This window comes from Simochromis diagramma, unplaced genomic scaffold, assembly GCF_900408965.1.
Source record: "Simochromis diagramma unplaced genomic scaffold, fSimDia1.1 OVJJ01000545.1, whole genome shotgun sequence".
NCBI classification, from domain to species: domain Eukaryota; kingdom Metazoa; phylum Chordata; class Actinopteri; order Cichliformes; family Cichlidae; genus Simochromis; species Simochromis diagramma.
The window spans coordinates 165,474-183,817 of NW_024387371.1; the positions used below are offsets into that span (position 1 = coordinate 165,474).

The following is an 18,344-nucleotide window of genomic DNA, read 5'->3' on the forward strand; positions in this document are numbered from 1 at the left end:
AAAAACACGTACAAACTCCAAAACACGTAAAAACTCCAAAACACGTAAAAACTCATAAGCATGTAAAAACTTAGAAGCATATAAAAACTCAAAACACGTACAAAAGACAACAGAAATGCTCCAGGATGCTGGGCGCAGTGTTGAGCTTTTGTTATCTTGTGGCTACACAAGCCAGCAAGTACCAACGACCGGATTTGATGTGTGGTAGTAACAAGTAAATGAACTTTTTTTTTAAATTATTTGAATATATATGAGTGCTTGTGTATGAATACACAAACAATACATACATGCTTTCAATTGTGTAATTTAAGTGATCTAGTAGCTTTGCTTTGGAAGTTCAGTTCATGCTAGAAATGTGTTTTGGAGTTTGTACGTGTTTTGTCTCTAGGTGCCACCGCATATATTTATATATAAACATATATAAATAAAACCACTTTTTTTTACGTTAGTAATTCCTTTTGTGCATAATTTTATATTATTGTTAATAATAAATTAATTAAAGCAACAAAACAATCTGAAGAGCCGGCTCTTTTTAGTGAGCCGAATCGAAAGAGCCGGATCTCTAAAAAGAGCCGGAAATCCCATCACTAAACTGGATCAAAATCAACACATAGGAAATTGACCTCCACTGAAGACATCGAACAACAGAAAGCAAAACAAAGGTCACCTTGGAGGATGTCACAGCAAAAGCAGAAGGTGATATTACCACCGAAGTACACAAAAGTCCATACACAAATAAAAAATCTACATACAGCACTAACACCTAATCCGAAGAAAACAATGTTACAGTGGGCTAAAGAGAAGCAATCATGGACTGTGGATTACAGTAATATTTACAATCAGGTGATCATGAATCAATCAAAACAAATAAGAATTAGCCAAGGATGATGATTGAGGAACTTTAGGCTGCTGCTCCATTAAGCATACCACAGAGGCTTTTAAAATGGGATTGGGTGTGACAGGAAAGCTTATCTGGTTAACCCTAGCCCTGAAAATACACATTTCCTCATCAAGTTCATAATTTCCTAACTTCTTTACTCCTCCAGTCTTTATTTCTTGCCTTTGAAAATACTGATTAACTGTTCCATTTTATAAATTACATTTCCAAAAATAAATACACCTAATATTTGACCACCTCCAGTTCACTGACTGTATATTGGAGTTTTTGCTCATTGGATGAGAGTGTTAGCTCCCATGGCTTGGGTTGGATCGGTTTTCTAAAGAGAGAATTTAACACACTCATGCGCAATAACAGTGAGACCCAGAGGGTCCTAACTGGGAGGAATGCCCTGCTGCAGTTTACCTAACAAAAAATTAAAAAGCAGGTTTTCAAAGCAGATTTGTCCAAATTTCCAGCCAGTGATAAGTTAGTGAGAAATAAAAGCTTTAGTACACACTTCAGTAAACGTGTTTATCCCACCCTAAAGCACAACTAGCATATTGTTGCTGATTTTTTTGTTTTTCCCTTTACTTCACATTGTATCACGTACCTTGCTAAATTAGAAAACTACAATTTTATTAAGGCATTTTTTCTAAGATTTACTAAGCAGGTAAATTAGCACGATGTCACAATCACAAAAATACACCAATATGAGGCAAAATTTCTGTGGATGATCTGCTGTTGGTGGCAAACAGTAAAAGCAAATGACTGAGAAGGCTGGAGAGAGGGCTTGGGTGAAAAGTGAAAGATTGGCAGCCCTGAGGCTTAAAGGACCAGCGAGTAGGAACTGGTGGCTACGGCTAAAACTAAATACCTGTCACTTTTTTAAAAAACATTTATTTATTGGTTTTAACCGGTTCTACATGATTCTCTAGAGAGGAGTAGGTGGGGATTTCTAAGCTGTTACCTTGTGTGGTTAAGATAAAATTTCTTAATTGAAGAAATTTTAAAAAATGTTTGACAGGAATAGAAAAAGTACTTCTAAGTTGTTCAAAAGACATAAGAGTATTATTCCTAAATGTATAAGACACTTTTCTTATACCTTGATCGAACCAAAATTTAAAGCCTGCATCCGCCCTACCAGGAGGAAAGTTGTTATTTCCAAATATCGGAGTAAACCTAGACAGTTGTAACATTTCTCCCAAGTAGTTATGTGTTTCAAACCAGATCAATATAGTGTTTTTCAAAAAGGGGTTCTTAGTTTGCTTATTTAGTGTCTTCCTGTCAGCTGAGTAAAGATATATGTTAGGGGGAATTTTGATTCTGTAGACTCCATAGAAACCCACACTGGAGTCTGCTCATTAACAAAATAAAACATTGCCGCTCTGATTTGAGCAGCCCAGAAGTACCACTATTTGGAAGTTGTAAACCCCCTCTTTCATAAGGAAGGTATAGTAATGAGATTCTGAGTCTTGGTCTTCTGTTATTCCAAATAAAGTTTCGGAATAGTTTTTGCAAGTATTGATTAAAAAAGGTAAAGATATTTTGGCAAAATTTACATTTTTAGTATATTAATTAGTTAGGAATCCACACATATCTTTCCCCTCTTCTCCTTCAAGGAGGCCCACCAAGCAAATATTATTTCTTCGGCTATTATTCTCCAGCTCTTCTACCTTGCGTGTTAGTGTCTCCAACTTTGTTTCCAAAGCGGTATTCGTAGCTTTAACAGCAGCAATGTCGTCCTCGTTTGTTCCAACCCATCACCTTTTTGGCAAATTCTGTCACAGTACTGGGTCTGCAACCCAGTGTTTGCATGTGTTTTAGTTATATTTGTTGATTATTATATTTCATGGGTTTTGGTTCTGCTTGTGTTATATTTTTAGTCCTAGGATTTTGGTTTCTGTAATTTTGCCTTTCTCATGTTCCTCGTGTTGTCACGCTTGAAGACTGAAGTTCATAGCCATTGCCAAGGTAATTAACACACACATCAGACTATTACATGTAAGATCCTTCAGTTTAAGGTTTTAAATGGCAGTTATCACAGGTCTGTATGTATTAAAATGATTGATCCGCTGAGTATAACATATTATCAATACAATTTTATTAAGAAAGCAAAAAGTTATTTTCTGTTATTTTGCCTTTCTCGTGTTCCTCATGTTGTCACGCTTGTCTTCGTGTACCCTCTGACAATTCTTCATCTCATGTCAGTGTATTCTGTTTTGCTTCCTCGCTGTCCTGTCATGTTTAATTAGTCCCAGCTGTGTTTCCCTCCCGTTGCCCGGTGCCTGATCACTCCCTGGTGTATGTTAGCCCTGTGTTTTCCTTTACTCTTGCATTGGTAACCAAACTTATGGCTGTGTGTCTCCCTGTGGGCCTCCTCATGTGTTTTGTTTTATACATGTCCCAGAATAGTGCTGTATTTTTTCCTTTCAGCAAATAAAGCTGTATTTGTGAGTTTAAGTCCTGCTTCCGTGAGTCTGCATTTGGGTCCTTTTCCTGCCTGCTGCACAAATCCTACACTGGCTGCAACTTAAATGTAAAACAGCCTTTTCTCAGTGCCAGGGTTTCTTTGTCTCACTGGGCTACACTACAAATATGGTCCAATGTAGGAGGTTCAACGTGACTGATGGACTTACTGTGTAGATATGGGAGGAGGGGGGGTTCTTCTAAGCTGACAAATACACAACTGTAATTAAGAAAGCAATATTATGTTTCTAAATATACAGCACACTAAATCCTATACACAGCTATTGCAGCAGTGATGTAAACACCACAGCCATAGATACACATACACAAATAAAAAAGACAGAAAACACAGGGGCAGAGATTAAACACCAAATACATCTTATTATAAGGAGGAGAGCTTGAAGTGCATAGGAGTCAGAACTTGACATCAGTAACAGAGACATTGTTTTTGTGCAGACTAATGTTCGTCGCCATTGCCAAGGTAATTAAACTTTACATGTAAGATCCTTCAGTTTAAGGTTTTATATGGCAGTTATTAAAATGACTGGTCTTATGAGTATAACATGTTATCAATACAATGTTAGTAAGAAAGCAGGAAGTTTTTTAAAAAAGGAAAAAGATGCAGGTATAATGTAAAGTACATTTGGCAAAATGTTTCCATCTTTAATGTTCTTATTTAATTTTTTTGTTCACTGCATCTTTAAATCAAATCAAATCACTTTTATTGTCACATCACATGTGCAGGTACATTGGTACAGTACATGTGAGTGAAATTCTTGTGTGCGAGCTTCACAAGCAACAGAGTTGTGCAAAATACAATAACGTAAACAAGCAAAATACAAGAATGGCTAATCTGAAACTAATAAATATATGTACAATATATAATAGTATACTTTGTGAGTGAGTTAGTGTTGGAATTTCTGCATAGTTCCATTTTGTCTTTTGTTAAGTTTTTGATATAATGTCAACCATTCTTAAAACATTTTGTGTTCAGAAGGAAAAAAAAATCAAAGTTACAAAAAGAAGAATTTATGGTTCCTGCAGTGAACAAAACATTTTTTTTTTCAACTTTATTATGAAAAAAACAAACAATCAGTCACTATAAAACTCAAATAAGTCAAAGTCAACAGAATTGTAGAAATGCTATTTCAGCTCAGTATTGACTATTTCAAAAAATTGACTATGTTAATTCCACACATCATACAAAATTGCATAATTGTTCCTTTTGGTACAGCTTCTTGATCCACAGAGTTGTGGATCCAGACTCTCTCACCACCTCTCTTTAGTGATGTGTGAATCATGAACGAATCGTTCAATACTCGAGAATCACTTTACTGACTCGTGAATCATGATTCACAAGCTCAACTGACTTATTCACTGACTCATCCCTGTTGCTGTTAGCAAACTAATTTCATAGAAATATATCTAGCTGATAATTAAAATTGTGGAAAAAAAAAAAAAACAACAGCCAGTTTCTTAACAAAAAAATTTCTGCTCTGAACTGGAAGAAAAAGCCCTGAGTGGAAACTCACATCAAGACAATAGCTCATCAGTTCACAGTAGCATCACTCTGCTAACATACTAACAGAATCGTAGCATGAACGAATCACTCACTCACTCACCCCCTCCCTTCCTGTGCTGAATCGTAGCATGAACAAATAGGGGCCCTTTCTCAATTCTCAAGTACGCGAGTTCGTTCTCGGTGAGTCCATACCTGTCGAGAACGCATGTGAGTATGGACTTGCCGAGAACGTGAACACGAACTCGCGATTTGTACAATTGGGACACCAGCGTACCTGATGATGTCACAGGTCCAGAGTTTTTACTGCCGTCCCCTCTTAATTTAACTGTGATTAATATGTTATGAAGCTTAACTTTAATCACATCCAAACCGATTTACTCAGAACAAATAAAACACTGAAATAAACCAAACATTAACATTTAGAAGTGATCTAAGTGACTTATATATCATGTTTAACCTCAGTAGCAAAAATAATGTACATGTATGCCTTAATATAAACAAACAGGTGAGATGTTAGAACACTTTATTTTTACATTAGTGGACACATCAAAAATTACAATAGACAGATGCTGGGGTTTGGAAGAGAACTGAACAAATATTTAAAATATAATCTGATCATTTTGAAGCAGTCTTTAGAATCTCCACGTATTAACATGCTGTTTTTGTTAGCAGTGAAAATGTTTCCTCCTGAATTAAAATATATCTCAGCCAAGCCGATTTACTCAGGAACAAATAGAAACACTGAAATAAACCAAGCATTAACATTTCGAAGTTATCTAAGAGACTTATATATCATGTTTAACCTGAGTAGCGAAAGACCGCGGGGGGGTTGAAAACGATGTGCCGGGAGTCCGCCGATCTCGTGATCCTCGACCTTCCGGTCTGCTATGGAGCTGGTGGGTAACAGACGTCTCTGAAAACGTCGGAGCACATTTGGAAATATATGATATCTTGATAAATCGAGCAGATATTTGAAGCTTACACTTGAAAATAACGTAAAAGTTCATTTTGCGACCCATAAAGAGTAATATTTAAAAGTTTGTAGCTGCGCTCCTCCCCCGCCATTGCTGCATTTGGGATTTGGACGAAATGCATTCTGGGATATTTAGCTGTACCAAGTAAACACAAGTCCACACTGATGGATACTCGATAAAATAGGTGGAGCAAGAGCACCTCCGGGAATTTTTTGTGTTCTCGGCTTCATGCGTACTTTGAATTAGAACAGTACTTGGTCTCCAGCTGATGACATATCACGAGTACACAAGAACGCAAGAACGTACAAGTACGCATATTGGCTGTGTCCCAATTCAGGGTCTGCACGCTTGAAGTACGCATTTTAAGTGCGATTACGTCACCGCCACGTGACGACGGCTGTCCCAATTCAAAGTGTACTTCAAATGCATACTCCAAATGTGCCATTGATTTCCCCAAATATCAAGCGTGGTCCCATATATCCCACAATTCATAGCGCGGCGGTGGGTGTGGATAATTTTGCTGCAAAATACGGCAGAAGGGAGCAGCTGAAGAGTGAACTGTCAAAAGTAATTGAATATGATGTCACTTATTTATGCGCGAATGTTTAATAACGAGGAACATTAAAACATTGCTGTTGGCCACATGTCGGCAAACTGTGTGACATTAGTGATGTTTGTACTTTCAGCTTTAACTTGGTTTTAGAGCCTCATATATATATATATATATATATATATATATATATATATATATATATATATATAACACCCAGCACGCCCCTGCGGGCGGTTTATCCTTCAAGCTCGGGTCCTCTACCAGAGGCCTGGGAGCTTGAGGGTTCTACGCAGTATCTTAGCTGTTCCCAGGACTGCGCTCTTCTGGACCGAGATCTCTGATGTTATTCCCGGGATCTGGTGGAGCCACTCGCCTAGCTTGGGAGTCACCGCACCTAGTGCTCTGATTACCACGGGGACCACCGTTACCTTCACCCTCCACATCCTCTCGAGCTCTTCTCTGAGCCCTTGGTATTTCTCCAGCTTCTCGTGTTCCTTCTTCCTGATATTGCTGTCATTCGGAACCGCTACGTCGATCACTACGGCCGTCTTCTTCTGTTTGTCTACCACCACTATGTCCGGTTGGTTAGCCACCACCATTTTGTCCGTCTGTATCTGGAAGTCCCACAGGATCTTAGCTCGGTCATTCTCCACCACCCTTGGGGGCATCTCCCATTTTGACCTCGGGACTTCCAGGTTATACTCGGCACAGATGTTCCTGTACACTATGCCGGCCACTTGGTTATGGCGTTCCATGTATGCCTTGCCTGCTAGCATCTTGCACCCTGCTGTTATGTGCTGGATTGTCTCTGGGGCATCTTTACACAGCCTGCACCTGGGGTCTTGCCTGGTGTGATAGACCCCAGCCTCTATGGATCTTGTACTCAGAGCTTGTTCTTGTGCTGCTATGATTAGTGCCTCTGTGCTGTCTTTCAGTCCAGCTTTGTCCAGCCACTGGTAGGATTTCTGGATAATAGCCACCTCCTCTATCTGCCGGTGGTACATACCATGCGGGGCCTGTCCTTCCATGATGGTTCCTCGTCTCCCTCCTCTTTCTTGGGTTTCTGCTGCCTGAGGTATTCACTGAGCACTCGGTCAGTTGGGGCCATCTTCCCAATGTATTCTTGGATGTTCGTTGTCTCATCCTGGACTGTGGTGCTGACACTCACCAGTCCCCGGCCCCCTTCCTTCCGCTTAGCGTACAGCCTCAGGGTGCTGGACTTGGGGTGAAACCCTCCATGCATGGTAAGGAGCTTTCTTGTCTTGATGTCAGTGGCTTCTATCTCCTCCTTTCGCCAGCCTATTACCCCAGCAGGGTACCTGATCACGGGCAGGGCGTACGTATTGATGGCCCTGATCTTGTTCTTACCATTCACCTGACTCCTCAGGACTTGCCTGACCCTCTGCAGGTACTTGGTGGTTGCAGCTTTTTTAGCGGCCTCTTCATTGTTCCCATTCGCCTGCGGGATCCCCAGGTACTTGTAACTGTCCTCTATGTCTGCAATGTTGCCTTCTGGTAGTTCAATACCCTCAGTTCTGACTACCTTCCCTCTCTTTGTTACCATCCGACTACACTTCTCCAGTCCGAACGACATTCCAATGTCATTGCTGTATAGCCTGGTAGTGTGGATCAGTGAATCGATGTCTCGTTCACTCTTGGCATACAGCTTGATGTCATCCATGTACAGGAGGTGGCTGACAACTGCTCCGTTCCGTAGTCGGTATCCGTAGCCAGTCTTGTTAATGATCTCACTGAGGGGGTTCAGGCCTATGCAGAACAGCAGTGGGGACAGAGCATCTCCTTGGTAGATCCCGCACTTGATGGTGACTTGTGCTATAGGCTTGGAGTTGGCCTCTAGTGTTGTACGCCACATCCCCATTGAGTTCCTGATGAAGGCTCTTAGGGTCCCATTGATCTTGTACAATTCTAGGAATTCCAGTATCCAGCTGTGGGGCATTGAGTCATAGGCCTTCTTGTAATCAATCCAGGCAGTGCACAGGTTGGTCAATCTGGTCTTGCAGTCTCGGCTGACTGTTCTGTCTACCAGTAGCTGGTGTTTTGCGCCTCTGGTATTCTTGCCAATTCCTTTCTGTGTCCTGCTCATGTATTGACCCATGTGCCTGTTCATCTTAGCCGATATGATGCCTGACAGGAGCTTCCATGTAGTACTGAGGCAGGTTATTGGTCGGTAGTTGGAGGGGACCGGTCCCTTCTTGGGGTCCTTGGGGATCAGGACCGTCCAACCGTCGGTTAGCCATTCCGGGTGTCTCTCGTTAACTAGCAGCTGGTTCATTTGTGCTGCCAGACGCTTGTGGAGTGCAGTCAGCATCTTTAGCCAGTAGGCGTGAACCATGTCGGGCCCTGGTGCTGTCCAACTCTTCATACTGGAGACCCTTTCTTGGATATCTGCCACTGTGATGGTTACTGGACCCTGTTCAGGGAGGTCGCTGTGGTCTGCCCTCAGATCCACTAGCCACTGAGCATTGCCGTTATGGGTTGCGTCCTTCTCCCATATGCTCTTCCAGTATTGCTCCGTCTCCAGCCTTGGTGGTGCTGTTCTCTTATTATTATTGTTCCCTTGCCACTGAGAGTACACCTTTGCTGGTTCTGTGGAGAACAGCTGGTTTATTCTACTGCCTTCTATCTCTGTGGTGTACCTCCTCAAGCGGCTGGCCAAGGCTGTGAGTCTTTGCTTGGCAGTTTCCAAGGCCTCAGGTATGGACAGCTTGCTGAATTTCTTATGCACCTTCTTTGTCGCACCTTTCTGCAACTCCGTTAGTTGGCTAACCTCCCTCCGTGCTACTTTGATCTTGCCCTCTAGCCTCCTTCTCCATTGAGGGTAAAATTTTAAAAATGACAATTTTTAAGCATCCTTCCTTGAATGTTTTTTTTTTTTTTTGCCTGTCCCGTTTGGCTCTTTTGCCATCAGAATTATTGTCTAAAGGCGAAGAAAGATGCCCAACAGATTTACTTTACCAAATCGACTATTCCAGCCTTGCCGTATTGGTCTATTTGATTCACCTTTTATTGTTTTTTGTTTTTTTTATTGTCACTTGTTAAATACGGAACAGACTTGACTGGGGAAAAGAAAGTGGAGAAAGAAAGAGGGAAACAAAAACAGTGGGGAAGAGGAACGGTGATAAAGGGCAAAAAACAAAAACCAACAAAATAAGCAGACGAAAAATACATATATCAGTCAATCAATCACCTGGATCACCTGTTAAGAAAGAAAAAAGAGAAAACAAGCAGAGAGAGAAAAAAAGAGCAACATATTAAACAACATCATCGCAATGATCTATGTGAATATAACAGTAAATACTAAATATTAAACATTATTGTGCAGCACGTAAGATCGACAGTGCACAGTGTGCTTTGAGGTAGGAGCCAAAAAGGGTGTAGTTTGTGTGTGTGAGCACCTGTGTGTACACCTGTGAGCATGAGCGCGCTTGAATTTAAAAGGTTCCTTCATGTAATGATCTGCTAGAGGGTGTGGGGGGCCATAGCCCCGTCCTCCAGGGCATGAAGCAGGTATGGAGGAGATCAAGGCTCCAGACATCCAGAGGCCCTCAGAACACAAGAGACCAAGGAAGACCAACGAAGAGGCAACTGTGCCACTATCCTGGAAAGAGCTGAGGAGATCCCCAGATGAGGGGTCACTCAGCAGCCGCGGAGCAGAAGCCAGGGGGGGTTGCAGTGACGTGCCCGTGAGCTCCGCCGGCAGCCAGTTGTGCCAGAGTGACCGAGCCCCAGGCCCAGAGGCTGGGGCACCCCACCCCCGAAGTGGGCCGAGCGAGCCCCAGGCTCCAGGCTCCGACAAGCAGCCACCAGGAGTGAGCGGGTGTGTACCTGGACGCCCATCCCCGGACACAAAGAACCACCAATTCACCGATGTCTGAGGGCGTCTGCCACTGGTAGGGGAAGTGGTGAGGGGAGATAGGCCTCCATACCTTGGAGGGCCTGAGATGTCCCTAGAGAGGTGGAGTCTGATACCCAACCTGACATATACAGGGATTTCAGAATTATTAGGCAAGTTTTATTTCTGAGGAATAATTTTATTATTGAACAACAACCATGTTCTCAATGAACCCAAAAAACTCATTAATGTCAAAGCTGAATGTTTTTTGAAGTAGTTTTTAGTTTTAGCTATTTTAAGGGGATATCTGTGTGTGCAGGTGACTATTACTGTGCATAATTATTAGGCAACTTAACAAAAAACAAATATATACCCATTTCAATTATTTATTTTTACCAGTGAAACCAATATACAGTAACATCTCCACATTCACAAATATACATCTCTGACATTCAAAAACAAAACAAAAACAAATCGGCGACCAATATAGCCACCTTTCTTTGCAAGGACACTCAAAAGCCTGCCATCCATGGATTCTGTCAGTGTTTTGATCTGTTCACCATCAACATTGCGTGCAGCAGCAACTACAGCCTCCCAGACACTGTTCAAAGAGGTGTACTGTATTCCCTCCTTGTAAATCTCACATTTGATGATGGACCACAGGTTCTCGATGGGGTTCAGATCAGGTGAACAAGGTGGCCATGTCATTAGTTTTTCTTCTTTTATACCCTTTCTTGCCAGCCACGCTGTGGAGTACTTGGACGCGTGTGATGGAGCATTGTCCTGCATGAAAATCATGTTTTTCTTGAAGGATGCAGACTTCTTCCTGTACCACTGCTTGAAGAAGGTGTCTTCCAGAAACTGGCAGTAGGACTGGGAGTTGAGCTTGACTCCATCCTTAACCCGAAAAGGCCCCACAAGCTCATCTTTGATGATACCAGCCCAAACCAGTACTCCACCTCCACCTTGCTGGCGTCTGAGTCGGACTGGAGCTCTCTGCCCATTACCAATCCATCCACGGGCCCATCCACCTGGCCCATCAAGACTCACTCTCATTTCATCAGTCCATAAAACTTTAGAAAAATCAGTCTCGAGATATTTCTTGGCCCAGTCTTGACATTTCAGCTTGTGTGTCTTGTTTAGTGGTGGTCGTCTTTCAGCCTTTCTTACCTTGGCCATGTCTCTGAGTATTGCACACCTTGTGCTCTTGGGCACTCCAGTGATGTTGCAGCTCTGAAATATGGCCAAACTGGTGGCAAGTGGCATCTTGACAGCTGCACGCTTGACTTTTCTCAGTTCATGGGCAGTTATTTTGCACCTTGGTTTTTCCACACGCTTCTTGCGACCCTGTTGACTATTTTGAATGAAATACTTGATTGTTCGATGATCATGCTTCAGAAGCTTTGCAATTTTGAGACTGCTGCATCCCTCTGCAAGATATCTCACTATTTTTGACTTTTCTGAGCCTGTCAAGTCCTTCTTTTGACCCATTTTGCCAAAGGAAAAGACATTGCCTAATAATTATGCACACCTGATATAGGGTGTTGATGTCATTAGACCACACCCCTTCTCATTACAGAGATGCACATCACCTAATATGCTTAATTGGTAGTAGGCTTTTGGGCCTATACAGCTTGGAGTAAGACAACATGCATGAAGAGGATGATGTGGAAAAAATACTCATTTGCCTAATAATTCTGCTCTCCCTGTAGTGTGTAAATAAAAGAAAAGAATATACTGTATCACGACATGCATCAGAATCAGAATCAGAATCAGAAAGGGTTTTATTGCCAAATGTTGAGCAGGTTTACAACATTAGGAAATTGCTGCGGTGCTTCAGTGCAAACATACTGTCATAAAAATATAAAAATAAGAATAAGAATTAAAAGTGCTAAGTGGATAGATATATACATGAGTGCAGGTGATGATCAGTGACAAACATGGAATGATGCAGTGAACACAGCGTAGGGTCATGTGTTAGTGGTGGGAACAGTCATATGGTTATTGTTCATGTGTCCGACAGCAGAGGGGAAGAAACTGTTCTTATGGCGAGAGGTTCTGGTGCGAATGGACTGGAGCCTCCTGCCTGAGGGGCAGGGGCGGAGCGTGGGGGTGGCTTACTGGGCTTAAGCCCGGGTCTTTTTGTCAGAAGCCCGGGGTCTTTTGGAGTGTAATTTTTTCATAGTTAGATGCCTGGCTGACAACTGTATAAAAACAAAAAGTACACACAATATTCGAAGCACATAGTGCACACTGTGGGAATTTACGACTGTGCGTGAACCCCCCCTGATATTGGTATGATCCGAGCTCAGGCACTAAGCGACTGAGCGAGGGGGCGGGGCAGCTGCCCCCTGTGAGTGCGCTGTTGGGGAAACGGAGCCAGCCATACTAGGAGAGCTTAAGTTTGACCAGGTACCAAAGCAAATCATTCATACCGTACAAATAATGTAAATATGACGGTGCATCACGAAAGATTGATATCAAACTGATCACTTGACCAATATTACGTTACTCGCTCTTCAAGTGAATCAACAAATGGCGAAATGAAAAGCCGAACAAATGCTTTTTTTTTTTTTTTTTTTTTCCTTAGAGAGTCTTAGCTTACGTGTGTTTATTTCATATTTTCAGTTCTTACCCTCCCCGACTAAATCGGTTTCAGTAATGCACTGAAATATAAGAATGGACATTAGAGGGTTCTTTCAAAGAAAAAACTCAGGTAAATGTTATTTTATATATTATGCTTTGTATGGTGTTCAGTATATTTCTATGCAAAACAAGAGGGATTTCAGTACACAGCAGGATATTCATATTTGTAACCAGATATTTACATACACTTTAGGGAGAAAACATAAAACATTTTTACTGTACAACCTCAATTTAGAGTAAACTTTTGTTTTAGATAAATATTGAAATATATTTTGAATTAGTTAAATGTCAGAATAAAAAGAGACAGAGCTTCTATTTTTATCTCTTTCATCAAATTTAGGAGTACATGTACACTGTTTATTGTTAATTAATAAGAAAACTCCAGACGATTCCATTCTGAGCTGAAGAGGCTTCTGATTGGTTAGTAGAGTCCATGTGAGTAAATTGGTGGCACAGCTGTGGATGCATATAAGGCAAAACACAGAGCCTGTTAATTTGAAATGGGAAAATCAAGAGATATCAACCAAAACACCAGGAAAAGAATTGTGGAGCTCCATAAGTGTGGCTCAAGTTTGAATACAATTTGGTGCCATTTGCAGTTAAGAAATACAGATAGTTTCTCTCTTTACTCTTAAAGTTAACAAATATGTTTTTTTATATTTATCAATATAAAAAAAAACATTTAGTCTGATTTGATGTTACAATTAAAAAAGTGTTTTGATCTGAAGAGTTTGTAAATATCTGGTTTCAACTGTAGATTTGATGATTGTCAGCACAAAGAGGGAGAGAGAGGAACAGAGAGGGAGAGAGAGAGGGAGAGGAGAATGAGAACAGAACAGAGATGAACAAGAGCTGGTGAGACACACATGTTAGTCAAACGGTTGTTTACCAAAAGTATCACCGTATCATAGGTACTCATGTATCTCGTACCTAGTGTTTCTTTTTAGGTTTGTTATTTTTCAAATTCTGTATTTATTAAGTTATGCAGCTTGTTTGCGCAACAAGGCTAAATAATTATATTAACTTTTCTCAATCTAAATATTGTACTTTGGTAGAATTAAAAAATAAGTGTAGTGCAGGTCTATGATGATTTTTAGTGCTACTATCATCTAGTTCTGATTCTGGTTCTGTCTTGGTTAAGTCCCAAGTAGTCCTGATTTTGAACTGTTGTAGTCCTGTTTTAATTCAGGACGAATTCAACCAGGTCTGGTTGAATTGGGGCTTAGTCCTCGTTTGTTCTGCCTTGCTGCTTAATTAAAAAACTAGTTTAAGGTGTCCTGCACATGTGATATATATTTTTCCCTATATGAAGTCATTCTTTTTTGAACAAAACTCAAAACAAAGCCAATTAATCTTTCAGTCATTTCTACCCCCCCCCCCAAAAAAAAAAAAAAAAATCCCACATGCATACTACCCTTTTGGGCTAAGCCCCGGGTGTTTCAAATGTCTGGCTCCGCCTCTGCTGAGGGGAGCAGGTCAAACAGACTGTGTCCAGGGTGAGAAGGGTCAGCTGCAGGGCCGGCCCGTGGCATAGGCCGTATAGGCAAATGCTAAGGGCGCCGTCCATCAGGGGTCGCCACGCCAGTGCCACAAATGTTGAAGAAAAAAAAAAGTTGGTACTATTATTTCTAAATACAAAAAATAATCCCACGTTAATTAAAATGCAAAGTAAAGATTATTTAATAGAAATTTTATTTGTTACAACATTACGCCCACCCACCCCCCACCCCCCTCCCCGCACGGTGCGCCCCCTCCCTTCCCGTATCATGGTTCCTTTTGGACGTCACCACATCAAAAAATCAACACAAGATGTCAAAAAGGACAAAACTGTCAGGTGCCCAGGGAAGAAAAAAGAGAAAAGAAGAGGAGGAGAAACAAGAAAAAGACAGAGGTAGGTAACGTTAGCCTACATGAAATTATTTGTCTGAATGTGATAGTAACCTAAATTTTTAGCATTAAGCTAATGTTACATGATTCGCTAATTGCTAATCAATAAATAGCTAGTTAACTGTTTGTTTGTTTTTTGTTTTTTTTTTTGTTTTTGTGTCCCGTTTGGATCTATAGCCATCAGAATTGTTGTCTTAAGGCTAAGAAAGATGCCAAGCAGATTTATTTTACCAAGTGGATCATCATGGCCTTGCCATATTGGTCCATTTGATTGACCTTTATTATAATTATGAATTTATTTTATTTTCAGTTGCTACAAACGGGACAGACATGGGACAACGGGACAACTGTTTTAACGTCAGTTAATATTGTGGAGGGGGCTAAATTGTTATGGAAAATAATAATGTAATGTTAGGTAATTACAGTACTCCCACCTTTACCACCATTCCTCATTTGTATTCATCTTTTAAGTTAGGTGTTTTTTGTTTACATTGTTATTGCCTTCTAGTTAGCTAACGTTTACCCTGCAGGTAATAGTCACTTTTCCACCCCTGTATATATTATAGTTGTAAGCTTAGTTGTTAAAGTGCACATCATTAATGTTAATTAAGCAATATCACATGAGAGGGAATGCTGTTTTTTTAATATGAGCACTGCTGTGATTCGGTCAAAGATAATCATAACATACCATTCTCATATGATATTATACTGTTACTTTGCATTCTGCTATTCAGCATTTCACTGTAATGATGACAATAAATTGAATCTAATCTAATTTGCATATCAGTTAACATCATACATATAACTCTTTGGTTTTTCATTTATATTAAATCATTTCATTTTATTCCTGGAATCATATGTTTTTATTATTGGACTTTAATACTCAGTGGTGTCACATACTCCTCTCTTCAAATTTACCCCAACATGTGGGTTGCTCTAAGAATCTTTGCCACTCTTCCTGTTACAGTGGCTGCTGCTGAAAGAAGCTTCTCTAAGCTCAAACTCATTAAAACCTACCTGAGATCTACTATGATGCAAGAACGTCTCAGTGGACTTTCCATCATAAGCATAAATCATGTGGTCTCAAATCAGTTGTCATATGATGATGTTGTAGATGACTTTGCTGCAAGAAAGACTTGGAGAGTAAGGCTGTAGCAGGTGATGTAAGGTTGATGAGGGGGTGGTGTACAGTAATTTGTAAGTCATTCTAGTTAATGCAGTATTAAAAAGCACAACTAGAGAACTCTGTAGGATCCCCTTTTTTGTAATATAGTTGTTAAAGTCATACTGGTTTATTTAATATCTTGTTTTGTGCAGTGCCTTATTTATATTGTATTTTTAACTTATTTTATCCAACTTGTTGACACGTTTTATTGTGTTTATGTATGTAAAATTTATTGTATTTCATATATTCATTTTTTATTTTTTGTATTCATTTATTTATTCATATATTTTTTTATCTTGTTAATTATTCTGATTGTGAATTTGCTTTCTTTAAGTAAAAAAAAAAAAAGGTCAAAGACAAAGCTATTCGGTTTCTTGTGAGTACATACACTACACTGCCGATGTAGGGGGGCGCCACCTAAAATCTTGCCTAGGGCGCCAGATTGGTTAGGGCCGGTCCTGGTCAGCTGAGATCCGAGCTGCACGCCCCAGTGTCCTGGAGGTGTACAGGTCCTGCAGAGATGGGAGTCTGCAACCAATCACCTTCTCAGCAGAGGGCACGACACGCTGCAGACTCTGTTTGTCCCTGATAGTGGCTCCAGCGTACCACACGGTGATGGAGGAGGTGAGGATGGACTCGATGATTGCAGTGTAGAATTGCATCATCGTCTGTGTTGGCAGGTTGAATTTCTTCAGCTGCCTCAGGAAGTACATCCTCTGCTGGGCTTTCTTAATGACGGAGGTGATGGTGGGCTCCCACTTCAGGTCCTGAGTGATGGTGGTACCCAGGAAGCGGAATGAGTCCACAGAGGTGATGGGGGTGTCAGACAGGATGATGGGGGGGGAGTGGAGCTGTGTGCTTCCTGAAGTCCACAATAATCTCCACTGTCTTCTGGGCATTCAGCACCAGGTTGTTGTGGCTGCACCAGGACACCAGACGTTCAACCTCCCTCCTGTAGGCAGACTCATCTCCGTCCGAGATGAGTCCAATAACGGTGGTGTCATCTGCAAACTTGATTAGCTTGACAGACTGGTGGGTGGAGGTGCAGCAGTTGGTATACAGGGAGAAGAGCAGAGGAGAAAGAACCACACATGCTTCAAATTTTACCGTGATATGGATTTTAGGCCATATCACCCAGCCCTATATTCTGTATATTTTGGAAAGTAATTCTGGGGTTTTAAGAGTAAGAAATTGTACCACACTTGGTGGTGTTTGTAGTTCAAATTGACCGGGTTTAAATTTCTTTTTTACTTTGGATTTAATTTGTTGATATTCTAAAAAAATTTTCTTGTTGATCCCATATTGTGTAACTAGTCTGTCAAATGGAATAAATTCTGTTCCTTCTAATATTTGTTCTAAGTATTTGATTCCTTTACCACTTCAGTCTGGAAAGTTTATCATATTATTGTTTTGTAATATGTCAGGGTTGTTCCAGATAGGTGTACGTTTGCATGGGATTAATGAAGACGCTGTCAATTTTAGAAACTCCCACCATGCTGTCAGAGAAGAGCTGATGCTTTTGAAGCATTCATGTCATTGGATGTTTGAGCTGATAAATTGTAGGTCTGAAATCTCTAGATTATTGCAAAGTGCTTGTTCTACATCTAGCCAAGGTTTGTCTAAGAAGGTATGTTTTAGCCATCCTGAGATAAATTGAAGCCTGTTGGCTTAGAAGTAGTGCTGAAAGTTAGGTAGTTCTAATCCTCCTTTATCCTTGGTCTTTTGTAGTGATTTTAAGCTTATACGTGGGGGTTTATTTTTCCAAAGGAATTTGGACATATATGAATCTAGAGATCTGAACCAATCTTGTGGCAATTTAGTTGGGATCATTGAGAGTAAATAATTGATTTTTGGTAAGACCATCATTTTTATAGCGGCAACCCTTCCCATGAGTGATATGGGTAGACATTTCCATCTAGCCAGATCGCCTTCTACTTTCTTTAACAGTGGGATATGGTTTAATTTAGTTACATCTGCAAGCTTGGGAGAAACATTAATACCTAAATATTTTATATTTCCCGATTGCAGTGGTGTAGAAGAAGAATTATGGAAGGAGCAATTAATCGGAAGGACTGTAGATTTAGACCAGTTAATTGACTAATCTGATATTCTTGCAAAAGAGTTTATCAATTCAATCACCCCAGAGATATTGGTTTGTGAGTTTTGGAGAAAAAGTAACACATCATCCGCATAAAGGCTGATTTTATGTTCCATGTTCTTGCATTTTTTGCCCTTAATTACTGTATTCTGTCTAATTGCTAGTGGTTCAATAAAAATTGCAAACAGTGAAGGGGAGAGTGGGCATCCCTGCCTGGTGCCCCTCAGGAGACAGAAGCTGGAGGATGTTTGGTCATTTGTTTTGACACAAGCTGTTGGGGAATTGTCTAATATTTTAACC

The 18,344-nt window shown here is 40.7% G+C and overlaps 1 protein-coding gene across 11 annotated transcripts in view; it reads left to right on the plus strand.

The window, feature by feature from the left end:
• Positions 1 to 2,707: 2,707 nt before the first annotated feature.
• LOC120718983 (deoxynucleoside triphosphate triphosphohydrolase SAMHD1-like) overlaps positions 2,708 to 18,344 on the plus strand; it is a 159,471-nt gene continuing 143,834 nt past the window's right edge. For 2 of the 11 annotated variants that reach the window (XM_040007780.1, XM_040007784.1), the window contains exon 1: positions 2,713 to 2,851. In XM_040007780.1, coding sequence (XP_039863714.1) covers positions 2,800 to 2,851 — 52 coding nt within the window. In that variant the 5' untranslated portion in view covers positions 2,713 to 2,799. Of the gene's footprint in view, positions 2,852 to 3,733; positions 3,828 to 18,344 lie in introns of those variants that run through there. The other 9 variants (XM_040007788.1, XM_040007787.1, XM_040007790.1 and 6 more) reach the window with 8 other exon arrangements.